This window comes from Liolophura sinensis, chromosome 9 (assembly GCF_032854445.1).
Source record: "Liolophura sinensis isolate JHLJ2023 chromosome 9, CUHK_Ljap_v2, whole genome shotgun sequence".
Lineage (NCBI taxonomy): Eukaryota > Metazoa > Mollusca > Polyplacophora > Chitonida > Chitonidae > Liolophura > Liolophura sinensis.
This window is the reverse complement of record NC_088303.1, coordinates 464,305-492,146: the sequence shown is the minus strand read 5'-3', so window position 1 is coordinate 492,146 and position 27,842 is coordinate 464,305. Positions and strand designations below refer to the sequence as shown.

At 42.0% G+C, this 27,842-nt stretch overlaps 1 protein-coding gene across 3 annotated transcripts; it reads left to right on the top strand.

Moving 5' to 3' along the window:
* Window positions 1-852: 852 nt before the first annotated feature.
* On the top strand, window positions 853-27,807 carry LOC135475907 (trehalase-like). 3 transcript variants are annotated; one of them, XM_064755866.1, is made up of 13 exons: window positions 1,723-2,021; window positions 3,991-4,091; window positions 8,135-8,267; window positions 9,015-9,102; window positions 9,422-9,522; window positions 10,594-10,686; window positions 13,866-14,105; window positions 19,115-19,155; window positions 19,975-20,169; window positions 21,608-21,840; window positions 23,487-23,711; window positions 26,143-26,196; window positions 26,963-27,803. In XM_064755866.1, the coding sequence occupies exons 1-13, from the start codon at window positions 2,011-2,013 to the stop codon at window positions 27,050-27,052; spliced, it is 1,605 nt and encodes a 534-aa protein (XP_064611936.1). In that variant the 5' UTR covers window positions 1,723-2,010; the 3' UTR covers window positions 27,053-27,803. The 3 variants fall into 3 exon arrangements, with proteins under 3 accessions (XP_064611935.1, XP_064611936.1, XP_064611934.1); XM_064755865.1 differs by lacking the exon at window positions 1,723-2,021 and adding an exon at window positions 853-981 and having other exon boundaries at window positions 26,143-27,807; XM_064755864.1 differs by having other exon boundaries at window positions 26,143-27,806.
* The last annotated feature ends 35 nt before the right edge of the window (window positions 27,808-27,842 follow it).

Genomic DNA, 27,842 nt, shown 5'->3' with positions numbered 1-27,842 from the left:
AACATCGTTCAAAGATTGGATCAAATGAGATTTAGATGTATGGTAAGAAAGCAAGATGACACACTGTTGTTATCTATAAATAAAACATTTTTGCATTTGTGAAACAGATTCCGCACGGATTTGAAACTTAAGGAATTGGGAATTGGGAAGGCGGGAATATGGGAATTGGGAAGGTGGGAAAATGGGAACTGGGAAGGTGGGAATATGGGAATTGGGAAACTAAAAAATTAGAAATTAGGAATGGGGAATTTGGAAAATTGGGAATTGGGAAGGTGGGAATATGGGAATTGGGATTTGAGAATTGGAATTTAGGAATTGGGAGTTTGAGAAGGTCTCCCGCCTTGCAAACGCATGGCGCCATTTTTCAAAATAGAATTAATAGTTCTAGTTCCAACTCCTGGACTTTAGTTCAACTTCCAACTTTGGATCAGGTGTCCCAGACTCAGTAATCCCTGTTGTGGTCACCCGCACACCGGTACATTTCGAGAATTTTGTTGTTGTGTGGATCAAGAAATCTCTTTTTCGACACCAATTGCTGTCCGTGTGCGCTGGGTTTTAGTGTAGAGGGTGACACGCTTTGACGCGTAAATGGACAGTCTTTGTGTAGAAGGCAACACGCTTTGGCGCGTAAATGGGCAGTTGTTTTGTACAACACAGTACGCTTTGACGCGTAGGTGGGCAGTCTTAGTGCAGAGAGTAACACGCTTTCAGGCGTACACTTAGACTGAAAGTTTTTGTCCTGTAGATGGACAGCCTTAGTGCAGAGGACAGCATGCTGTGAGGCTTAGGTGGACAGCCTTAGTGTATAAGACAACACGTTTTGCACTGTAGATGGACAGTCTTGGTGCAGGAGACAGCACCCTTTGATGCGTAAATGGACGGTCTTTGTGTAGACGGTAACACGCCTTGGCACGTAGATGGACAGTTTTGGTGAAGAAAACACACGTCAAAGTTTTGGTGTCGGGGATCTATGTACAGAAGGTAACACGGTTTCTCCACCTTTCACCAATGTGGTCGCTGTGAGTTCAAGACTATCTTCTGGTGGGTTTCTCCCCAGTCGTACGTGGGAAGGTCTACCGGCAGTAACCTGCGGATGGTCGTGGGTTTCCCTCGGGTTCTGTCTAATTTACTTCCACCAGTATGCTGGCCGCCGCGGCGTTAATGAATATTCTTGAGTACGGGTAAACACCAATGAAATAAATAATCATTTGATACACTGACGAATGCCGGCCTCAGCCAGGGGAATAGGTATCATTTTCTCAGCCTAAAAATTTGTGGTATGTCCTGTTTCGAGCATACTGTACCTTTGTGTTCCACTCAGGCTTTCAGGACAAACATTCTGCATTGTGAGCCTTTATATCTCTATCTGTCCGCTTGATGTTTAATTCCCACGAGGTATTCCCTTAATTAACTTCCCAAGGAATAGTGTGCGCGTGTATCCGATTCTTAGAAAACGAAGTCTTTCCTATCTAATTACTGGTCCTCATGGATCACCGTAGATTTTGTGTGCACGGTGAATTGCGTTGCCGAGTATAGTGAAGCGGATGTTGTGCTAACCTATGTACTGCACCTGCCTGTGTATGTGTATTCTACCATACACTTTTTCAGTTTACCTTACATTCAGCACAAGGCTTTATAGGCCTATACTACTCTGACTGAGGGAATATGTGCTTTGGTGAGCAGGGTTAGCTTGTCCCATTTTAGCACTGAAGTTAAAGCGAATCGGGTTATATTTGCGCAGGTTAAGTTCGACAGATTCTGTCTGAAAGACACGGTCGGTTTCTAAACGCTTATCTAGATCCCGAGCAGTGTACATTAGACAACAGTTGAATACAAAAAAGGGAATTGTGGGAGATTCGTGTCACATAGTTCACACGAGCCAACACACAAGCATATACAGGCCTACAGGGAATGTACGCTTTTTGCGGACACGGTGCAAATTTGAACTAAGGCGTTGGTGATAGCTGTGAGCCGTCAGTCGATAGCGGTCACCATCAAAAACGGGAAAAGATGTCGGCCAGGTAACAAACCATTTTACTATTTGATAATTAACTCTGCAACAGAAGTAAGTCTCAACACACTCATTCCCGTATCTCACTTCCTATTTTGAACTGTTCTGTAAGCCCTAGGCATAGATCCCCTGAGTAATAGTTTCATGACCATGGCAGAGATGGTTGCGTGGTGATAACTGACCAAAAAGGCACAGCCAAAATAATTATTTTGAGTTAAAATGATACTCTATGTTTTTAATTTAATTTAAATTATTTTTTTTAATTTGTTGTCCAAGTTTTGTTTCGTTTAATGTAAAGCATACACTTTGTAGTGTGAAAGGTTTTTTCAGTTTTGGCAACTTTGTAATCCGTATTTCTGTTCATGAACTACACGGAACACTCGCAATGTAAGACTTCTCTAAAGAGATATTAGTTTTGTCGGTTTTATTACCACTCTGACAGAGTTGTCAAAACACATATTTCCTTTTCACCTCTTCCAAGAGAACCATTACTAAGCAAATTTAGTAAAAATGGAATGTGTAATCAAATATATGCCACATTTGTGGAGTAAAGCTGGAATAAAGCTGGAATATAGCTGAAAATATTTCAAGACTTTTGCTTCTCACATAATAGAAGGACTATTTTGCACACACGGTATGTCTATTTGGTTTTACACACACGGTACGTCTATTTGGTTTTACACACACGGTACGTCTATTTGGTTTTACACACACGGTATGTCTGTTTGGTTTTACACACACGGTACGTCTATTTGGTTTTACACACACGTACGTCTATTTGGTTTTACACACACGGTACGTCTATTTGGTTTTACACATACGGTATGTCTATTTGGTTTTACACATACCGTATGTCTATTTGGTTTTAAACACACGGGTATGGCTATTTGGTTTTACACATACCGTATGTCTATTTGATTTACACACACGGTATATCTATTTGGTTAATGCTATTGGTGTAAAAAATATATTCCATGATATTTTTGCTCTAGACGTGCACCAGATGGTAAACCTTAATGGGATCAGTGGTTAATGAGAAGAGGATTTCTGAATTTTTTTTAGGAAAACCAATATTGCAGACATATAACTTAAGCACTTTTGACAAAAGGTGTATGAAACTTAGCGATCTGTCAGCATCCTGCGGATGGTCGCTGGTTTCTTTCGGGTTTTGCCCAGTTTCCCACCATAATCCTGGTCGCCGTCGTATAAGTGAAATAATCTTGAGTACGGTGTAAAACTCCTATGAAATAAATAAATAAATATAAAAAATAGACATTGTCCCAAGTTTTAACAGAAATAAACAGAAGGAAAATAAAGGTCGAAAAGGAGTCATTCTCACAGAGAAATCATGAGAAAAGACTAATAATAATCAAAACGATTTTATTAGGCTTCCCAGTCCAAACAGTTTGGGTACACGTTCGATGGTCTAATATTTAGAACGTCCGCCTCGAAGTCGGAAGACTCCGGGAACAAACCCGTGATGGGTCATACCAAAACCATTAACAATGAAACTTGTTGCTGCCTTCATTGATGCACTAAGAGCTTAGAACACGGAGACATGACTGGTTGACCAAGTGTCAATATAATGTGACTGGGTGGGGTGAAATGCCTGGCGTCTTTTGCATGATACGTCGGTGACGGTAGCACTTTGGCGACATGAACATATACATCGAATTTTACGTCATACACACATAAATAAGACATACATACACGCATACACACATATATACGTACGCACACATACACAATGCATACATACACTCATACACACACATACACGCACGCACACATACATTCTACATACATACACACGCACATGCATACAGTGTACACGCACACACATACATAATACATACATACAGGCATGCGCACATACATGCATACAGCGTACATACACTACCGTACTCGTCAGTATTATCACAGTATTGAGCTATGAATTGCTTAATGTCAGATTCTTTCTCTCTTTTAATGAACTGCAGCCATGTGTACTGTGAAGGGAGACTACAGGAAACGGTTCAGACGAGTGGACTTTACAAAGACAGTAAGACTTTTGTCGACATGCCGATGAAAAAAGACCCAGGTATGTTAAGCACACAAATTAACTCCAACTCAGATAAACTAAAAAGAGATTTAAAGAATTAATTGAGCAGAAATCTTTGCAAATGATATAAATAGGGAGTATGATCCTTGCACTGAACAACTAACCCTGAGCATAGTAAATGTAAGGTAAGTAACTCAGATGAAAATGAATGTCTTCGGGGTTAATTTTCTTATTTAATAAAACGTCTACAAATGGGTTTGTTCACACATACTTGTCTTAATACATATGGAGATGGTTTTGTTTCTGTGTTCAGGCAGATATCTAGAAATGCCCTTCGCGACAACTAATGTAAACGTAAAAATGTCTGGCAAAGAACTGCGAAGCCAATGTAGCCAAAAGAAATATATGCAGTATAGCTGACCTGATTTTTCCCCCTGACAAAGCTTCTAATATTCCCTAGTTTTTAGAGTTGTGTTGGCCTAAAAAAGTTATCATGAGATTTGATTAGATACTGGAAATATTTATTTATTTATTTGATTGGTGTTTTAGGCAGTACTCAAGAATATTTCACTTATACAACCGCGGGAAGCATTATGGTGGGTGGAAACCGTTCAGAGCCTGGGGGAAACCCACGACCATCCGCAGGATGCGTATGTGGACATCTGAATAATACCAGTCTGTGTAGCCCAGTATGCACCAATTTTGCCTTGTGTGGACATGACCTCCGACCTTGACCTTGCTTGTCCACGCAACTACATACTGATATATATATATATATATATATATATATATATATATATATATATATATATATATATATATATATATATATATATATATATATATATATATATATAACGATCCGTATTTATCATTAATGTCTGTCCCCATATGGCTATCCCTATATATGTTGGTCATGAATGGTTGTCCCTACATGTGTTGGTCATTAATAGCTGTCCCTATATATGTTGGTCATTAATGGCTGTCCTTACATATGTTGGCCATTAATTGTTGTCCCTATATATGTTGGTCATTAATGGCTGTCCCCATATGGCTATCCCTATATATGTTGGTCATGAATGGTTGTCCCTACATGTGTTGGTCATTAATGGCTGTCCCTATGTATGTTGGTCATTAATGGCTGGCCCTATATATGTTGGTCATGAATGGTTGTCCCTACATGTGTTGGTCATTAATGGCTGTCCCTATGTATGTTGGTCATTAATGGCTGGCCCTATATATGTTGGTCATTAATGTCTGGCTCTTGTTTCTCGCTTTGCACAACTCCTCAAGAGGTACCTCATACTGCTATATATGGCCCTAACATGTACATGTATTTTCAGACTTCTTGACCAGTTTCTAAGCTGGGGGACAGACTAGACGGATTTTTTCGCTCGTACGACGTATTTTGTAAATTAAAAAAAAACGCGTCTAGTGCAGCTATGCGGTGAATATCGTCAGTGTGTTTTGGGGGCGATTAAATCCGTCTCTGCCATCGAAAAAATCGGTCTTGTGTTTCCCCGGCGTATATACAATGTGTAAGGCTAAGATAGGTCAGTGTTCCAATATGCGAGCATTCTACACGTTTCAGTCATAAAATCTGTTAAAAAAGGTTTAACACCGCTCTTTACAACATTTATATTTATGACAGTAACTAGGTATGTTTTTAATTAAATGACTCATAGTTGTTCATTTATGTAGGATGTGTACGGTTAAAACAGGGTCAAACCATCAAGTGCTAGTTGTGTACCTTGTATTCAGAACAAATATACTATTTCCGTGCATCACTTGTATGCTTATGTTGTAGCATAATAGCTGACATCCAGTGTCATCCAGTATACAGCTCACACTCAAACACAGCCCAAATAGCTGACATCCAGTGTCATCCAGTATACAGTTCACACTCAAACACAGCCCAAATAGCTGACATCCAGTGTCATCCAGTATACAGCTCACACTCAAACACAGCCCAAATAGCTGACATCCAGTGTCATCCAGTATACAGCTCACACTCAAACACAGCCCAAATAGCTGACATCCAGTGTCATCCAGTATACAGTTCACACTCAAACACAGCCCAAATAGCTGACATCCAGTGTCATCCAGTATACAGTTCACACTCAAACACAGCCCAAATAGCTGACATCCAGTGTCATCCAGTATACAGTTCACACTCAAACACAGCCCAAATAGCTGACATTCAGTGTCATCCAGTATACAGTTCACACTCAAACACAGCCCAAATAGCTGACATTCAGTTACTCAGTATACAGTAATGCACAGTGCACACAGCTGAGAGCCAATTACCCGGTATACAGTTCACACTCAAACACAGTGCAAATAGCTGACATCTAATTACCCAGTACACAGTAATGCACAGTGCAAATAGCTGACATCCAAGTTCCCAGCGTACAGTAATACTAAGTGCATATAGCTGCCATTCAATTACCCAGTATACAAGTTTACAATAATACTCAGTGCAAATAGGTGACATCCCATTACCCAGTATACAAGTTCACAGTAATATTGAGTGCAAACAGCTGACATCCAAGTACGCAGTATACAGTACTACACAGTGCAAATAGCTGACATCCAGTTATCCAGTATACAAGTTTACAATAATACTCAGTGCAAATAGCTGACATCCAATTATCCAGAATAAATCTTGACATAAAATAATGCAAGTTTAACACTGCTCTCCACAATATTTATATTTATGACAGAGATTTGGTATGTTTAAAAAAGCAGAAATGATGTCATCTCTATCCTGGGCATTTTCTGCCAGAAAACCAACGTTTTACAATATTATGTAGTGTTATTCCAATAAATCAATATGCATGTCACATGTGCATGGATTTTACGGCCATGGGAAAAATCCCATATACGTAAACATGCTCCTGACTGATCTAGTTATGATGACACCGATATGAGAGAGAAATATACATTCCACCAGCCTTATTATATAACCATATGACAGATAACCTTGCTTCACAGCTTGCTTCACAGCTTGCTTCACACCTTCCTACATAGGGGTGCATAATGGGTAAAAATGGCAGATTGACATAAATCTGCACATCATGTTAACACCATTTTAACTCAGTGAATACCCCTTTCAACTTTTTTTTATTCACGGATAAAAGTGGCGTTCTTCGCAAATTTACAGCACCATTAAGGCTAAGAGCGTGGAGCCAACTAGAGCTAGATTCTAACAATTGACCCCATTTATCAAGGACTACACAGATCTGGACTAAATGGGTATGGAGTATAGTGGAGACACTATAGCGATGCATATGTGAGGCTGTTGCTTGCTTGCGTGGGAACACATATACTACTTGAAAGAAGATATTCCAGTTTGTGTTGATACCCCCTACTTTTTTAATAGTGCAGTCAAATGGCTTAAGTGTGTTGTCCTCATTGCTAATCAGAGCTGGAACATTGAGGCCAAAGCAGCACGCTCGAATGTGGCCATGTCTGGTTCGGCTTGAATTCTCCAAAATAATCTCTTAAATTTAAGACAAAAGTTGATTGGTGATTGCGGATTGTACTCTATTTTTGCAGCAGATTATTTTGTTAAATATAACTCACATATTCTGTGCACTGAACGTAAATGTTACACTAAACTGGCAGAATTTTGTGTTAAATTCTATGAATATCACAGTAGTAATTTATTATGACATAATATAATCTAGCATCAATCAGGCAACCGATTTCTGTTACAATGAACAGATTGTTTATTGAGTGAAGCCAGGTCTTTTTTATCTGAGAAAGAAGTGTTTTCCTTGAAGAAGTTTTCCTTGATGTATCCCAGTTTCACCTACCAGTGACCACGGATGTATCGGTGAAAATGTCTTGAATACTGTGTTGAAAGGATAAAGAATCCACGCTAATTGGCCGACAATGGAGAAAGGGTTTCCTAGGTTAAATCTTTCAGCCTTGGTAATGCTTAAAAAATCTATTACCATTACCATTCCTAATAGCTTAGGCTAGGTATAGGCTGGACTTGCTTATCTCTAACAACAGCCAATTAAAGCCATATTCCTTGGTTCCACAGTGAACACACTCTATGTTTTCATTCTTGTCAGATGAGATACTGAAGCGTTTTGAGGCTTTGCCTGATCACCCGGATCAAGAGACTGTCAGACTCTTTGTGGAGGAGAACTTTGGCCCTCCGGGATCGGATACAGAGTACGTCAAGCCAGAGGACTGGCGAGAAAGGTGGGCACTACCAATCGTCAAAGTATAAATGGCAAAGAAAACGCTAGCATGAATTATATGTCAGGTGAAAAGTCATTCAACATTGTGCTGGCAATTGTTTAATGTATTCTTTTTGTGATTTTTTTTCAACTGAGTATAATAGATGTGAACCATTGGTTGCACGATGCTCTTTTCCAACCTGCATCTTGAATCTCAGGATTTCGCTTAATGCGCACAAATTATTAAACTTCTGCATATCAATCCGCGACTGCATTATTTCAAATAAATATATAGACGTGACATTGGCACCCAATAGTTTCTTAGATGACCGTAGATTCTGATGTTTAAAAGCGTTATATTTCGCTGGAAAAAATCTAATTTTATTCTTGGATAGTGTTTAATGGTCTATCATCTGAGATATGTTTTTCCCCGCAATTAAAGGAAGGAAAGATTTCAGGCTTACCACATCTCTGTGCTCACTGTGATGTCACAGTAGTTAGTTTTCAAGGCACCCAGCCATCTAATTGTATTATAAAGGGAATCCTGTCTTAATCAGCAGTCTTGGCTCATCTTAAGGTTGGAAAGATGGTAAAATACACTATCAGGTTAGGTTTGTTTTCGCTGAAAGACTATTGTTTAAAAGGATATTGTTTACAAATTACAAAATGACACACAGTAAAATAAAGAACTCTCTTCCATAAAATATCTGTGTTCATCAGTTATTCAAAATCAGGCCATACACTTATTCACATCTGTTTCTTTATGCAGTCCGAAATTTTTGAACGATATCAAAAACCCGGAAATACGTCTGTGGGCATCTCACCTGAATAATGTGTGGAGAAGCCTGTTTAAAAGGGTAAGCTCAAGGGAGAAGACCTCTGCCTGCACTAGACCCACCGTTTCACCTGTTTGGTACTTCAAATAAATAAATAAATCTTCTTTGTGGTATCAAAGACAACCAAATCACCTATCCAAGGGGAGTATTTAATATGCGTATATGTAAGAGGAATCGTCTATAATGTCCGGATGCGATCGACCTCAATTTAAAAATATTGTTATAAGTCAATCAATCAATCAACCAGTCAGATAAAATATCACTCGATCAATCAATTATTCGATCCATCGATCCGTCGATCAACCCTTCAGTCAAGTAATAAATCACTCCACATTTTCAGACTATACCAGATGTAGCCATCCACCCCCAGCGCTACTCACTTCTGCCTCTACCACACAGCTTCCTCATTCCTGGCGGACGATTCCGAGAGATGTTTTACTGGTAAAATGATTTGTTCTGTTAGCTAACATGTGAGAAAGCTGGAAAAGCCATTCTTTTAACTTATCCTGTTAGTTAACATGTGTGAAATCTGATAAAACTTTTCAACACGTGTGTGTGTGTGAAAAGCTGGTATAAAATCATATAAGCACGTTAACCATCATGATCTGTTATGTAATATATGTGAGCGTTAGTAAAACCACTTCTTTACCTTATTTCTCTTAACCACCGTGTGTCAAAGCTGGTGAACTCACTGACTTACCTCGTTCCGTTAACGAACATGTGTGAAAGCTGGTGAACCACTGACTTACCCTGGGTCTGTTAACCAACGTGTGTCAAAGCTGGTGAACCACTGACTTACCTTGTTCTGTTAACCAGCGTGTGTGGAAGCTGGTGAACCGGTGACTTACCTATTTCTGTGTGTAAAACCTGGTAAATCAATGCGGTGACAGACATTCATATACCAGCCGTCAACCAATAGCCACTTCTTTACCCTATTTCTCTTAACCAACAAGTATGAAAGCTGGTTAGCCACTTTTCGACCTTATTCTGTTAACTAACAAGTGAGAAAGCTGGTGAAACAGCTTTTCTATAGCTACATTCACCCGTTAACGGACACGCGTGTGAAAGGTGATAAAATCACTATTCTACCTTGATCTGATAAGCGTTTATGTGAAAACTGGTATCACGTTGTGTCCTCTCTTCGCTTTGACTCGGTGGCAATGTGTGGTGAGTGCCCGTAGAGTGAGCCAGACATGAGTCTCGGGTTTATGAAACTGAAAGGAAGTTCTTTTGGATTTATCTTTCGTTAAAATGAGACCCACTGATGAAGGCCTAATTTATGTGTTAAATTAATGATCACTTAGACTAATCTGTTCGTAAGTTAATTTTTAATTTATGATATTTTCATTAGGTCATGAAATTTATTACTAGTAATCAACAATCATATCACAAATAGGAACAAACGTCGTTACAGACATTATTATGAGAACAGAAATCAGTGGTCGGTTGTATGCATGTTTGCCTTGGAAAAATTAGTAAAATACTTCAGGAAGATATTTGTGTTTGTCTCAGGGACACTTACTGGGGAATCAAAGGTCTTCTGCTGTGTCAAATGAGCTGGTCTGTAAAGGGCATACTGAGGAACTATGTCTCTCTCATCAACAGGTGAGTGCGCTTGCTGTGAGTTCAAGTCCAGCTCATGATGGCTTCCTCTCCACCCGTACGTGCGGACGGTCGAGGGTTTCCCCGGGGCTGTGCCCGGTTTCCGCCCACCATAATGCTGGCCGCCGTCGTATAAGTGAAATAGTCTTTAGTATGGCGTAAAACACCAATTAAATAAATAAAGAAAGAAAGAAATCAACAGGTGAGTGGATCAATTTGTTTATAGTCATTCTAATTCATTCGTATAAGACTTTGTCACATTTAAACCATTTACTACGGATAAACTATTAAGAACCAGATGAGGCTGTGAATGGCGGACAAACAGTTCTGGGTTGTTCAGAATAGTGAGCGTGTGTATGGCGGACAAACAGTCCTGTGTTTTGGAGAAAAGTGAGAGTGTGAATAGCGGACAAACAGCTCTGGGTTGCGGAGAAAAGTCAGCGTGTGAATGGCGTACAAAGAGCCATGTGTTGTGGAGAATAGTCAGCTTGTGAATGGCGGACAAACAGCCCTGGATTGTGGAGAAAAGTGGGCGTGTGAATAGCGGACAAAAAGCTCTGGGTTGTGGAGAATATTGGGCGTGTGAATGGCGTACAAACAGCCCTGGGTTGTGGAGAAAAGTCAGCGTGTGAATGGCCGACAAACAGCCCTGTGTTGTGGAGAAAAGTGGGAGTGTGAATAGCGGACAAACACCTCTGGGTTGTGGAGAATAGTGGGCGTGTGAATGGCGGACAAAACAGCCCTGGGTTGTGGAGAATAGTGAGCGTGTGAATGGCAGACAAACAACCCTGGGTTGGGGAGAGTAGTGGGCGTGTAAATGGCGGACAAACAGCCCTGGGTTGTGGAGAAACGTGGGCGTGTGAATAGCTGACAAACAGCTCTAGGTTGTGGAGAATAGTGGGCGTGTGAATGGCGGACAAACAGCCCTGGGTTGTGGAGAATAGTCAGCGTGTTAACGGCGGACAAACAGCTCTGGGCTGTGGAGAATAGTGGGGCTGTGAATAGCGGACAAACAGCCCTGTGTTGTGGAGAGTAGTGGGCGTGTGGATGGCGGATAAACAGGCCTGGATTGTGGAGAGTAGTGAGAGTGTAAATGGCAGACAAACAGCCCTGGGTTGTGGAGAATAGTCAGCGTGTGAATGGCGGACAAACACCTCTGGGTTGTGGAGAATAGTGGGCGTGTGAATGGCGGACAAACACCTCTGGGTTGTCGAGAATAGTGGGCGTGTGAACGGCAGACAAACAGCCCTGGGTTGTGGAGAAAAGTGAGAGTGTGAATAGCGGACAAACAGCTCTGGGTTGTGGAGAATGGTGGGGCTGTAAATAGAGGAAAAACAGCTCTGGGTTGTGGAGAAAAGTCAGCTTGTGAATGGCAGACAAACAGCTGTGGGTTGAGAGTAGTGGGCGTGTGAATGGCGGATAAACAGGCCTGGATTGTGGAGAGTAGTGAGCGTGTAAATGGCGGACAAACAGCCCTGGGTTGTGGAGAATAGTGGGCGTGTGAACGACGGACAAACACCTCTGGGTTGTGGAGAAAAGTCAGCTTGTGAATGGCGGACAAACAGCCCTGTGTTGTGGAGAAGTCAGCTTGTGAATGGCGTACAAACAGCTCTGTGTTGTGGAGAAAAGTGAGAGTGTGTATAGCGGACAAACAGCTCTGGGTTGTGGACAAAAGTCAGTTTGTGAATGGCGGACAAACAGCCCTGGACTGTGGAGAAAAGTGAGAGTGTAAATAGCGGACAAACAGCTCTGGGTTGTGGAGAATATTGGGCGTGTGAATGGCGTACAAAGAGCCCTGTGTTGTGGAGAAGAGTCAGCGTGTGAATGGCCGACAAACAACTCTGGGTTGTGGAGAATAGTCAGCGTGTGAATGGCGGACAAACAGCTCTGGGTTGTGGAGAATAGTGGGCGTGTGAATGGCGGACAAACAGCCCTGGGTTGTGGAGAATAGTCAGCTTGTGAATGGCGGACAAACAGCCCTGGGTTGTGGAGAAAAGTGAGAGTGTGAATAGCGGACAAACAGCTCTGGGTTGTGGAGAAAAGTCAGCGTGTGAATGGCAGACAAACAGCCGTGGGTTGTGGGGAGTAGTGAGCGTGTGAATGGCAGATAAACATCAATGAGCTGTGGAGAATATTGGCCGAGTGAATGGCGGACAAACAGCCCTGGGTTGTGGAGAATCGTGAGCGTGTGAATGGCGGACAAACAGCCCTTGGTTGTGGAGAGTAGTGAGCGTGTGAATGGCGGACAAACAGCCCTGGGTTGTGGAGAATGGTGAGCGTGTGAATGGCGGACAAACAGGCCTGGGATGTAGAGAATCGTGAGCGTGTGAATGGCGGACAAACAGCTCTAGTGTATGTGGAGAATCGTGAGCGTGTGAATGGAATACAATATGCTCTGGGTTGTGGAGAATAGTGAGCGTGTGAATGGCGGACAAAGAGCACTGGGTCTGGAGAATAATGAGCGTGTGAATGGCGGACAAACAGCTCTGGGTTGTGGAGAATAGTGAGAGTGTAATTGGCAGACAAACAGCCCTGGGTTGTGGAGAATAGTGAGCGTGTGAATGGCGGACAAAGAGCACTGGGTCTGGAGAATAATGAGCGTGTGAATGGCGGACAAACAGCTCTGGGTTGTGGAGAATAGTGAGAGTGTAATTGGCAGACAAACACCTCTGGGTTGTGGAGAAAAGTCAGCTTGTGAATGGCGGACAAACAGCCCTGGGTTGTGGAGAAAAGTGAGAGTGTGAATAGCGGACAAACAGCCCTGGGTTGGGGAGAATAGTGAGCGTGTAAGGTCGCTGGTTTAAAGCCCGAACTGGCCACCAACTGCGAAGTACTTAGAACGTGTAAATCCAAAATAGCCCTATTCTGACCACTTTAAGAACATCAGAACAATCTTTCCTTGATTAAATTGACCATTAACCTTTTAGGAAGGGTAATGGAAAGTCACACTGGTTTTCTCCATCCCTTGATTTTACCGCTGTCATGCTGGTATAAGCAAAGTATTCTCAGACAATACACCAGACAATACATCACTAACTTAAAATATGAAAGGCGCACAAAGAATTTGTGTAATTAGGAAAAGTAATAATCCTGTATTTTTTTAAAATTTCTCATATTACAGCAATATTATTGATTGGAAATTTTTATGCGTAGCTTCATATGAAGGCTAAACCCTGTTTCAGATTTAGTTACGTACCTAACGGTTGCCGTGTGTACTTACTCGAGCGATCGCAGCCCCCTCTGCTGGCGAGTATGGTGGAAGATTACATCATCGCCACGGGAGATAATCAGTTCTTAGATGAGGTTTTACCAGCACTTGAACAGGAATATGTGTTCTGGACCGAGTACCGTGGAATCAATATTGCAAAGAATGGTGAAACGTTTAGACTTCAGCGATATCAAGGATCTGTCTCCAAACCACGGTACGTTGATGGTTACACGGGACGGTTCCTTTATATTTAGTAATAAATTTGTAAACTTCAATTCCGAAAATAGTTCGTATCTCCAGATACTCGCATACTCGTACTATGTCATGTCAGGTTAAGGTTAAATATCTTCCTTTTAGCTTCCACTGAACGGCTATAGATATTGTTTTTTTTACGACAATCTGTAAGCCTATAGATCGGTCTGTCGGCCTATCGGTGGGCTCATTGGTCTAACTTTCGACGCCCTCTTTTTTTAACTTGTGTATCCTGCCTTTTAAAGTGTATATAAAGTCAGCAACTAAATCTGAATTAATTAATAAAGTAGTACTACAGAAATGTTCTAAAATATTTTTAAAGTTCTACACCACTTATCAACAAAATACATAGGAAACAGTTGTCAGTACCTGGGCATTCATTTGGTGACACCGATTTGCCATGTTATAGCTATCTCGTGTGACGCCTCACAACCTAGAAGCTCTCCTGTACTGCCGGTATTAAACAAAAGCGCCTGTCACCTAAACAAAGAGTATCAGAAAGGGACGATGTTTCTTTTAGTTTGCGGCTTGGTCAGAGCAATGTTCGTAAACACAAGCGTCGCGCGTTAGCGGTCCTTCTCGTCCTCGTCTTGCATGGGTGTAAGCATTAGGCCTAGCTGGCTGTATCGAGGTCATGGGGTTTGCCGTAATAAATCTGACTTTGCTAATGAAAAATAATGCAAAGTCACAATATTTTTCTTCAAGCAATGACTTTCCCGAGGCGGTTTTCCTGCTAACACACCCTGACAAGTTACTGCAGTCTCCTGCCCAACATGTACACGTTGTGACGGGGGCAGTCCTTCTCAGTTCCCTGCCCATGATTGTGTGGTCCAAAATGCACCAGTTTAACACTTAAACTAACCGCCAAATCCAATTTATTGCATTGATATCTGTCTGTCTACTATAAAAAACCACACTGACAATCGAGAGCTAACAGGGTTTTTTTTGACGTGATCGCCAATTATCACTTGACGCTTTCGGAACTCGTGATCGACCAAGTTCATAAGGGATTCTACAACATGGTTACTTGGAGTTAATTGTCCGTCAGTGCCATATCCCCGTTAGTGAATTGCATCTTCTCGGCTTTCAAAATTTTTTACGTATTTTGCTGTGATAACCGTGTCCTATGTCCTTTATTCTGTATCTGTCGAGTGGCAAACTTCATGTTTACTTTAAAGTGAAAGAAAGCTAAAAATTTAATAAAGATGCTGTGCGTAAAATTAATTTTATGTAATTTGTTTATCTTGTTAGGTATGTATTTTTAGGAGAGATAAATACATTCAAATGTTTCAGTTCTATGGTGGGCTTGAACTCTATAATGGACTTATTATTGGACTCCATGACCGAGGTGGTTTGCACGCCAACGCAGCGCAATAACCCAGGAGACTCTCGGTTCATGCTGGAATAAATAAATAAATAAATAAATAAATAAATAAATAAATAAAGCGAGCTTGAATTCTATGGTTCTCCTTATTACCCATGGGATACTTGAAACATTAGTTAAATAAGGTCCTAAAGAGATTTGCCTCTAGGTGAATGTAAAAAAAAAAGACAAAAAAAAAAGCAAAAGAAAACAATGATGATGTGACGTTTGACCATAGTAGACAGTTTTCTCCTGATGCTCATTTCATTCTGGCCGTGTATTGTCCCGCCATTAATACTGGTCATTTACTTCAACAAGATTTATTTATTTGATTGGTGTTTTACGCCGTACTCAAGAATATTTCACTTATACGACGGCGGCCAGCATTATGGTGGGTAGAAACCGGACAGAGCCCGGGGGAAACCCACGACCATCCGCAGGTTGCTGATAAAACTTCCCACTTACGGCCGGAGAGGAAGCCAGCATGAGCTGGACTTGAGCTCACAGCGACCGCATTGGTGAGAGGCTCCTGGGTCAGTAGGTTTTGCCTTTTTTTGTAGAATTATTGATTTAAAGGCAGCCAAATGTTCCAATTGAAAAGTAGCTTTTAGCAGTTTGAACCCCAGTGCTAGTGGTATTCTGACGTCACGTGACGGTCTTTCTTTCTTTTTACTACAGGCAAAGTCTTTAAAAATATTATTTAAAGAATTAGTGTCCTGACTCATTATTTGTTCATAATTAGCTACCCCTTACATATTGTTAAATTGAGTGTGGGAAAAGGGTACATTATTCTGAGTAATATGGCACTTAAAATCACTAGATAATGAGGCGGGTTTTAAGTATTTTTCCGCTAACGCTTGGTAGTCTCCGCCGATTTACGTCATACAAGTCCAACCTTCACAAGCTGTTAGAGCTTCGCCATTTTGTTCAGTTTTAAAAGAGCTACAAGAAAGTCGACGAGCATAACGAATTTCTACACGAAATCGTTTGCTGTTCTGCATACGTTTGTAAAACAGGTCATCGAATATTCTTGAAAGTTAGTTTTTTCAAGTTTCCACACGATTTGGCCCCAAGGAAGGCGTGGATTTACATCAGAAGGAAGGATTTTTAACCCACCGAAAACAGCCGTATCTGCTCTAGCCATTTACAGTCGAAAGTGGGGACAGGAATACAGCTGAATTTCCACAATGACACAGTACAAGTAAAATACTATTAACTGAACTGAAAAACTATGGATCCGTAGAAGGGACGCGGAGGATTTCTGTTTTTTTAACTGTGCGTTATTATTTTCTCCACTTTTACAGTCGAAGTTTTCTTTCTTTCTTATGCAAGCCCCCCAGCAAACGATCGTCACAAAAAGCAAGAAAAGCGAAAAACTCCCACAATAGGAGACCGGTACCAAAACCGGTCCTATATTACGTAGTAAACACAACTGCCCAATATTTTTTAATATATTGGACAGTTGTAACTGTGACGTCACACGTATGGACTACTTTTTGTTTGTCAACAAGCAGACGACACAGCAAGCATGGCTGCCGATTATGCAGGTCACCGGACACATATCCCTTGCTAGCATCCAGGAGTATGATTCTAAATTAGATCACGTAGAGTAGAAGCAAATGTCGAGTTTACTTCAGGGCAATCGCGCCTTCAGTCAACCATCATCACTTACACTCCCTGGCCGGTCAGTTCAAGTGCACACAAACGAAGTTTTCCCCGACTCCAATGCCATCAACTTCCGCACAGAATCCCAAGGATAATCAGCTAACTTTGTCAGCAAACTCTACTTCTCTTTCGTCCTCACCCTGTGAAGATTACACTAGTCTGTTTGGTGGCGCAGTTTTCAATAACTGCACTTTTAATTTTCACTGAAACATCTACATTCCTTTTCTTTACACTTCTGTAATACCGCTTCGGCCACTTGCGTCTGACCCACTTTTCCGTCAGCCAATGAAAGTTCTCCATTCAGTATCCCATATTCATCCGCAGTATTTAGTAATTAGTAATTAGTACGGTTTTACCCAATTTGTTTAGCGTTCGAGTTTAATTACTTACGTTTTTGACTAGTGGGTGTATAAAAAATTCCATTTTCCACTCGTCCTGGGCGACGGAAAGGGACTCGCAAGCTCGTCCCTTTCCTGGGCGCCCAGGCTCATCCATAAAGGACCATACAGTCCAATAACCTATAAGTATTTTTACCATCGGCTTCCAACCCGGTTGACCCGTACTGGTATAATGGCTCGAGCGGAACAGCTTACTTGCCTTTGCTAAGGAGTCTCAGTGAAGCAGCACTGGATAAATAAGCGGTGGAAATCCATCTTGCAACAAGGAGGCACATCACATGCACTCTAGCGATACCTTCGTCGTCATATGACTGAAAAATTGTTAAGGACGACGTTAAACCTCACTCACTCCTACATGTATTTGTAACGTCGGCGTCCATATCTTACATGTATTTGTAACGTCGGCCTCCATATCTTACATGTATTTGTAACGTCGGCGTCCATATCTTACATGTATCTGTACCGTCGGCCTCCATATCCTACATACATTTGTATTGTACACGACTGAATTCGGAAGTACGACGTTAAACCCCAAGCACTCACTCACTGAATTCGGAATGCCGACAGTAACATGTTCCGGTAGTTGTCATCGCATGTAGGTATCAATATTGAATCCTGCAGGGAATAGAATGATATTTCTTGTGAGGGAACGAACGGTAAATACATATAAGCCTTAATAAGGTTGGATATGCCTGGACAAAGATCATTCAAAGTCTGAAAACTCAGAATCTGAGGTTTGTCCAGATGTCAGTTTCATACATCGGAACTTCAACATCGTCCTCTGTGGGTTCAGACTGATACGGCAGTGTATTTGCTTCTGTGTAGTTAGAATCCGCCTCGAAAATGACATCGTGTTGATAGGAATCCCCAGGCTATATAGGCCAGCTAGGCTTGGGTTGGCCATCTATGACGTCACCCGCTTAGCAGGAGCGGGCGGCCGGCTGGAGATCGGCTAGGACAGGAGATCTTTTGTTTTTGGTGGATTTAAAGTCATTGTTACGGTTCTCAGAAGCCCTCCCAGAAACGTACTGCTTAAAAAGGTTATAATTAGTGCCAGTATTTAAATCTGGCCCGGTTTCCACCAACTATAATGCTGGCCGCCGTCGTATAAGTGAAATATTCTTAAGTACGGCGTAAAACACCAATCAAATAAATAAATAAATTTAAATCTGGACACTAAGCCTTTAAGTAATCAATTGCGTAATATGAACTAGACCAACAATAAACGTTGGTGGGGGTGGGGGGGGGGGGGAGAGTCTTTTTGAGAGCAGAGTACCCTTAACACCTTATATGGTTTATTAAGCCCTCCAGACATTTTAAACAATTGAATGAATTTAAGGTTCATAGAAATCTGTGGAAAACGGAAAGAATCCAATAATTTGAAAGTATCCTTTTTTTATCACCTGTCCAAATGATGAGCCTGCCCGCCGTCGAATAAGTAAAACTGTCTTTGGTATGTCGTAAAACACTCAATAAATAACAATTATATAATCAATACACTGACACTGAACCGACGTCGATGATCGTAACGTTTCCATGTTTCAGCCCCGAATCTTTCAAAGAAGACCAGAGCATATTTCTTAAAGGTATGGATTTCCAACACATGTCTTTGCGTACATGGCGGGTGAGCATACATTTTGAGACCATACATTCCGATGGTATCTCACATTGCCTTGAGCCCCTAAGATTAAACCTTATTAGGATGATTGTAATATAGTAGTTTAGCGGGGATGATTTTACAGAAAATTGTGTAGGCAAATAAGATAAAATGAGGTGAGATCAGATTACTTGGTGTCAGAAAACACCGTATATTACCCTGCTTTAAACGCTTTTCAAAGGGTGTCGAAAATTCTAAACCAGAAAAATGAATATCACTGATTTTGTCACGTAGATGAGAGTAAACATCCCATTTCTAAATATTTCTATAGCGATACACAAATGTCCACTGGTATGTACACAGGCGATGCACAAATGTCCACTGGTATGTACACAGGCGATACACAAATGTCCACTGGTATGTCATTAGTGTCCAACAGCGCTTTCAGGGTTGTATGGTGGCTAGGTGAATTGGTTCTATTATGATTGTGAATTTATCTAATACATACTGTGAATTCGAATTCGATTTCCTGGTAGAAATCATTGATATATATTAAACAAACCTGTACTTTGTTTCGGGGGGTGATCCGTAGGGTACTTTCTCTGGGAGAAAGGTGAAAAGAAACTTTTCTATAGTATGTGAAAGGTGCGCTTTATATAGCAATCTGTTCGTGGAAAATGCTGAAATATTCGTGGGCCAAAACCCAGGATAACAAAGCTAGCTTTTACATTTAAAATACTTCTGTTGAGTTTGTCCTATGAGACAGGTAAAAAAATTTACATTTTCATTTCCTGATATCTCTTTCCAGCCGAAGAAAAGCGCTACTCAGAGCTCAGGGCAGCCTGTGAGTCGGGCTGGGACTTCTCCTCCCGGTGGCTCCGTCGTTCAGGCCCCAACAAAATGTCCCTCGCCGGTATCCGCACATCCCAGATCGTCCCTGTAGACCTAAATAGCATTATGTACATGATGGAGTCCAGTTTGGCCAATCTGTACAAAATAGTAGGTACGCAAGATCTGTCATATGTCACAGGTTCTGTGGTTATCTACATCGTAACTTAGTAAGCCTAGCCTAGCTGTATGAAAGAGTGGGTATGTGAGATCTGTCACATGTCACACATTCTGTTGTTATCTCCAATGTACCATAGAACAGCCTGGCCAAGCTGCATGGGAGAGTGGGTATGTTACATCTGTTACATGTCACAGGTTTTTTGGCTGTCTCCAATGTACCTTCGTACAGCCTGGCTAAGCTGTATGTGGGAGTGGGTATGTCAGATTGTTACATGTCAAAGGCTGTGTGGTTATCCCCATTGTGGTGAGTACAATCTGTCCAAGCCGTATGGGAGAGTGGGTATGTAACATTTGTTACATGTCACAGGCTATGTGGTTATCTCAAATGTGGCTTAGTACAATCTGACCAAGATGTATGGGAGAGTGGGTATGTCAGACATGTTGTCACATGTCACAGGTTTTGTGGTTATCTCCATTGTGCCTTAGTACAGCCTGGCGAAGCTGTGTGGAAGAGTGGGTATGTCAGATCTGTAACATGTCACAGGTTTTTTGGTTATCTCCAGTGTACCTTAGTACAGCCTGACCTGGCTGTATTGGAGAGTGGGTATGTCAGATTGTTACATGTTGCATGTTCTGTGGTTATCTCCATTGTACCTTAGTGCGATCAGACTAAGCTGAATGAGAGAGTGGGTATGTCAGATTGTTACATGTTACAGGTTTTTTGGTTATCTCCATTGTACCTTAGTGCAGCCTGGCCAAGCTGTATGGGAGGATCGCTTTGTAAGATCTGTTGAATGTTATTGTTGTATAACAACATCTTTACAAAACAGTATATAATATTTTACCTGCCATGAATGTCTCGCTAGCCTAACTCGCCCCGATAAATACTGATAGGTAATAACAAGGAAACAGAACTTGTTGGCCCGGTGTCAGTACAGTCTGACTGGATGGGGTGTCATATTTGGTGTCTTTATTGATGACAGCACCTTGATCGCATTTACTTACCCTGCCACAAGAAGTCAGAATTTATGTCATTGTGCCATTGTGAAGTGCGACGTGAAACCCCAAGCATCCATTCATCCATCCTATACCACCGGTTGTGTCGCAGCAATCAATAATAGATCATCGAGGTTCCTTGATAGCATCCAGTTTTCCGTTGATACTGTACACACGGTGGAATGTTTATGTGGAAGAAACAGGAATACCTGGTGAAAACCACCAACCTGTGGCAAGTTACTGACGGAGATTGCAACATGTGAACCCATGTGAACTCTATATTCGTTGAAGACAATCGGTTTTCATAACGTCTCTGATTGCTCAAACGGCCTTAGCAGTGTCGTCGATTAGTCAATGCTCGGCACATATATTGTTAGGGCGGGTGACTGGCTGTTTATATGTACATTTCTGACAAAATACTGCTCTGGTATCTACAGGAAATACAGACCGCCGGACGTATTTTGATCAACAAGCTACGCTCCGCGCAAAAGCTATAGAGGCTATATTTTGGGACGACCATTATGGTTGCTGGTTTGATTATGACCTTGAGGATAACATACCCAGACAGTATTTCTACGGTTCGGCGGGGTTTCCAATGTTTGCTGGCTGTCATGGCACAACACTAAGCTCCAAAGCTCAGAAAGAGGCACGGTTCTTGAAATATCTACAGGTGAGACTCTCAGAACAAAAGTTAACGGTGCAAAATATCTACAGGTGAGTCCCACAAAAGTTAGGCGGATGAAATATCTACAAGTGAGCCCTATACAATACAAAATGTTAACCGTGTGAAATATCTACAGATGAGACCCGCAGAACACAAGTTAACGTGATGAAATATCTATAGGTGAGTTCCACAGAACAGAAGTTGACGTTGTCAAATACCTACAGGTGAGTTCCACAGAATACAGACAAGTTGACAGTGTGAAATCTTTACAGGTGAGTCCCACAGAACACAAGTTAAGGGAGTGAAATACCTACAGGCGAGTCCCACAGAACACAGCCAAGTTAACGAGTTGAAATATCTACAAGCGAGTCCCACAGAACAGAACACAGCCAAGTTAACGTGATGAAATATCTACAGGCGAGTCCCACAGAACACAGCCAAGTTAACGGGGTGAAATATCTACAGGCGAGTCCCACAGAACAGAACACAGTCAAGTTAACGGGGTGAAATATCTACAGGTGAGCCCCACCGAACACAAGTTGACGGTGTCAAATATCTACAGGTGAGTCCCACAGAATACAGACAAGCTGACGGTGTGAAATATCTACAGGTGAGCCCCACAGAACTCAGAGAAGATGACAGGGGGAAATATCTACTGATGAGCCCTGCAGAACACAAGTTAACGGGATCATATTCACAGGTGAGTGCCACAAAACATAAGTTAATGGTGTGAAATATCTTTAGGTGAGTCCCACAGAAAAGAGACAAGTTTACGGTATGAAATTTTCTACAGATGGACAAGCGCACTCATTTTCATGTAGTTTTATGTTTAAATTGTTTCCAGTATATATACAATAGTAATGAGTACAATAGTAATCTTACTTAAAGACAGCTGGTTCACAACATTGCCCCTACTTTAAATTTATTTATTCATTCGATAGGTGTTTTACATTATACTCTTACACTTACATTATGGTGGTAGGAAACCAGGCAGAGCCAAGTGGGAACCCACGACCATTCGCAGGTTGCTGGCAGACTCCTTTGCACGTGCAACCCGAGAGAAAGTCAGTACACGAGCTGGGCTTGAAATCACAGCGAACACATGGGTGAGAGACTCCTGGTTCATGGTGCTGGGCTCAAACGCTAACCATATGCCACAAAGGTCTCTCTGCTTCACAGGAGAAAGCTAAAAATAAGTTCACATAACAACACGTTCCTGACAAATCTCCTTGAATCCACAGCGGAATCAGCAAGGGCAGTATATTCCTCACTAACCAGCTATTGAGTGAGTGAGTGTGTGCTTGGTGTTTAACCAGCTATTGATTTATTTATTTATTTGATTGGTGTTTTACGCCGTACTCAAGTATATTTCACTTATACGACGGCGGCCAGCATTATGGTGGGTAGAAACCGGGCGGAGCCCGGGGGAAACCCACGACCATCCGCAGGTGGCTGGAGGACCTTCCCACTTACGGCCGGAGAGGAAGCCAGCATGAGCTGGACTTGAACGCGCACGGAGGCCCCACCAGCTATTGATGGCACTAACCTAATTGTTCAGTTCCTATACCTAGAGTAAAGAATAAAAATCTCATTCGGTTCTAAATATAAAGGCACGAAGTGTCTGTTAAGCAGTGGGTATCTGACTGGTTCAGTCTGCAGGCGCCCTGAGTTTTCCGGGTGGCATTCCGACAAGCCTGGACTCTACAGATCAACAATGGGACTTCCCTAACGCCTGGCCGCCATTGATGCACGTCATTATCCTGGGCCTTGCTCAGAGCGGCCATCACGCCCTGCAAAATGCGGCGCTGGACCTGGCACAAAAGTGGCTGCGGTCTAACTACAGGACCTGGAAAAAAAGTGGTGACATGTTTGAAAAGGTGAAGGTCTTGGGTTTATGTAGTAATGTTTTTACAGTCACTATTTGACTTGTAGTTAAGGAATCCCAACTTTTAGCAACAGCAAGTCATACTTAACTCTATATCGTGCTCATAATGAGTTTTTTAGGCTAGATAAATAATATATGCATTTGGGGGGTTTGTGTGTATGTTTCTTCAAAGCCAAACAAAAAACTGTTTCTTTCTTGCAAACATGATCACGTTTACGGTTAGAAATCATGTGGATAATCTGGAATAAGACCGTTTTACCTTGTCATGTACACCAGCCTTCAAACCTCCAACTCGTCATATACACGAACCGTCAAACATCTGGTTCGTCATGTACACGAAACTTCAACCCCCACCCCACCCCCCACCCTCCTCGTCATCCTTCAAATCTTCCGCTCGTCATATGGACGAATCTTCAAACCTCCAGCTCGTTATGTACACAAAGCTTAAAACCTCCCGTTTGTCATGCACACGAACCTTCAAACCTCCCTTTCGTCATGTACACGGACCTTCAAACTTCCCATTCGTCATGTGGACGAACCTGCAAACCTCCCGCTTGTCATGTACACTAACCCCCAAACCTCACGTTGGTCATGTACACGAACCTTCAGACCTCTCATTCGTCATGTACGCGAACCTTCAAACCTCCCACTCGTCATGTACGAGAACCTTCAAACGTACGGCTGTTCATGCACACGAACCTTCAAACCTCTCGCTTGTCGTGTAAACAAGCCTTCAAACCTCCCACTCGACATATGCATGAACCTTCAAATCTCACGTTCGTTATTTACAAGAACCTTCAAACCTCCCACTTGTCATGTACACGAATCTTCACCGCCCCCCCCCCTCTTCGTCACATACACGATCATTCAAACCTCGCGCTCGTCATGTACACGAACCTTTAAACCTCCCGCTCGTCATGCGCACGAACCTTCAAACCTCCCGCTCGTCAGGTACACGAACATTCAAACGTCGCGCTCGTCATGTACACAGACCTTCACAACTCCCGCTTCTCATTTGCACGAACCTTCAAACCTTTCACTCGTCATGTATACGAACCTTCAAACCTCCCGCTGGTCAGGTACACGAACCTTCAAACCTTCCGTTCGTCATGAACCGCGAACCGTGAAACCTCCCGTTCGACATGAACACGAGTTTTCAAACCGCCCGTTTGTCATGTGGACGAATCTTCAAAATTTCCGCTTGTCATGTACACCAACCTTCAAACCTCCCGTTCGTCATGTACATAAACCTTCAAACCTCCCGCTCGTAACGAGCACGAGCTTTCAAACCTCCCGTTCGTCATGTGGACGAATCTTCAAACCTCCCGTTCGTCATTTACACCAACCTTCAAACCTCCCGTTGGTGATGTTCACGAACCTTCAAACCTCCCATTCGTCATGTACGTGAACCTTCAAACCTCCCATTCGTCATGTACGCGAACCTTCAAACGTTCGGCTCGTCGTGTAAACGAACCCTCAAACCTCCCGCTCGACATATGCATGAACCTTTAAACTTCCAGCTCGTCAGACCTCCCACTTGTCATGTACACGAATTTTCAAACCTCCCGCTCGTCAGGTACACGAACATTCAAACGTCGCGCTTGTCATGTACACAAACCTTCAAACTTCCCGCTTGTCATTTGCACGAACCTTCAAACCCCCCACTCGTCTTGTATACGAACCTTCAAACCTCCCGCTGGTCAGGTACACGAACCTTCAAACCTCCCGTTCATCATGTACACAAACCTTCAAACCTCCCGCTTGTCATTTGCACGAACCTTCAAACCCCCAACTCGTCATGTATACGAACCTTCAAACCTCCCGCTGGTCAGGTACACGAACCTTCAAACCTCCCGTTCATCATGTACACAAACCTTCAAACCTTCCACTCGTCATGGACACGAACCTTCAAATCTCTGATTTGTCATGGACACGACCCTCAAATATCTGGTTTGTCATGAACACGAGCTTTCAAACTTCCTGTTTGTCATGTACAAGAACCTTCAAACCTCCTGCTCGTCATGGACAGGAATCTTTAAACCTCCCGCTCTTCATTCACACGAACCTTCAAACCTCCCTCACTTCATGTACATGAACCCTCAAACCTCCGGCTCGTCATGTACATGAACCCTCAAACCTTCCGCTCGTCATGTACACGAAACTTCAAACCTCCTGCTCGTCATGTACACGAACCTTTAAACCTCCCGTTCGTTATCTCCAGAAAAGAAAGTTTCACAATGGAAAGACACGGACTTTAAACAAAAACAATTCGGGCTTTCAAATAACGTCTCTAAATTGTCAAGCTCAGTTATAAATTGATCAAGTCAATTGTACCTAATGTCCGCTTTAAGTATAAAGCTTTTTAATAATTCTTGACACACGTTTTCCTGCGCAATAGCTCTGTTTATTTTTCTTCTGGTCAGTACGACGTACAGCGGACGTCAGCTCCAGGTGGTGGTGGGGAGTACGACGTACAGGTAAGCCGATGTTGTCACAGAGTTTGTGACAATCTGGGATTCTTTGGTACCCCAGCATCTTACTCACTTCTAAGAACCTTTACACCTGTAGACGCTGTCAGGTGTTGCTCAACAACAGCAGGACATGGCAGAAAACAAGCAGGGCGCTTTCGGGCGGGAATCAACAGGACATTTATGTCAGGGAAATGTAATGTCAGTGGTAAATCGCGATCCACATCTTTAAGATCTGTTTCACAATATCTATCCTTGTTAATTCAAACTCGTAACCAAACGTCATTAATGAGGCCAAACTATTGGGAAACGCTGTGACTGGATTTGCAATCTGTTGCCTGCTCAAGGGTAACAGTGCTTAATTAATTACATGTTTTCCTGAAGCCCAAACCTGATTCACAGCACCCACTGTTTCTCCCTGAACACGAGTAATGCAGGACACTGGTCGCTAGAGCTACGGAATAATGTCCATTCATGTACAATTCATTAAACGGAGGTAGCTAGCATGTTGGCTGCTGTACAAACTCTCCGACTTTGCTCTTTCACGTCGTATTTCTATATAAAGAACTGATAACCAATAAAGGATAAGAAAAATTAACTAAAGCGCCAGTATTAGTTTTCTAGTAAATATATCACGAAAAACGACGAAGTGTTGTTGGTTATAGAATGTAAACAATCTATGCTTTGATAAAGCACATGTACTTGTCCTAAATGTGTATTTTATGTCTACATTTGCCTGTCTACATTTGCTTGTCTACATTTGCTTGTCTACTAGATTGGTTTTGCATGGACCAATGGAGTTGTATTAGATTTGATCCGACATTTTGGACATGCGCTTGATGGTATGGACCTCGGCGAGGCATAAGTGAATGCACCATGAAAGGAACAGACCTCAGGCCAAGGGCGTTCAACTCACATGGTCGTATTTAACAGAACATCGCGATTGAGCTGTATTGGGGCGAACGGCGATGTCACTTCCAAAACATTTCCATTCAGTAAATGTACAGTAAATACATTGCATAATCAAAATATCAAATTTACTGCTGAAAACTCCTTACATATCCAGATGAATAGATGATTAGTCAACCAAAGAAGAGCACTGTCATGCCGACATAACAGTGTGAAGCATCGCCACATTTCTTCCCCGTCATTTGCTTCCCCGTTACTCATCTAGCGGTATGTTTAACCTCGAAAACGTTCGAAAAATATTTTGAGTTCGAACTCTTTCATCGCTAAAGGTGTAAACAAGTTCTATTGTACCATGTATACTATGACGTGGGAATTTCACAAAAAATATCGTGAATATAAGAAGATCCTAAAGGAATGGGTGTCATCTGTGCCTTTGGAACACGGAAAGATTGCTGACTGACAAATTAATGTCAACATTTTTGACAGGTCAAAATGATTGGCCAAGAATCTTTTACCTTTAGCGACAAAAGTATTCGATATCAAAACTCGACTAAGCTGTGAAACTGGATCCTGACCTATACAATATGAAATATTTGGTGTTCTCTCTCTCGGTACTCAGACGCTGTTATATGACTCTGACAACCATATAAAAAACGTTATGCTCTTACAAACAGCAAGATAAATAAAGCTTTCTGCACGATCCACGATTTGTTTGTCTTTGATGGAATAACTGAATATAGCACAAC

Coding starts and splice junctions, on each gene's coding strand:
- LOC135475907 (XM_064755865.1), top strand. Junction 14,106..19,114: donor GGATCTGTCTCCAAACCACG/GTACGTTGATGG, acceptor TCCATGTTTCAG/CCCCGAATCTTTCAAAGAAG. Junction 23,712..26,142: donor GTGGTGACATGTTTGAAAAG/GTGAAGGTCTTG, acceptor TCTTCTGGTCAG/TACGACGTACAGCGGACGTC.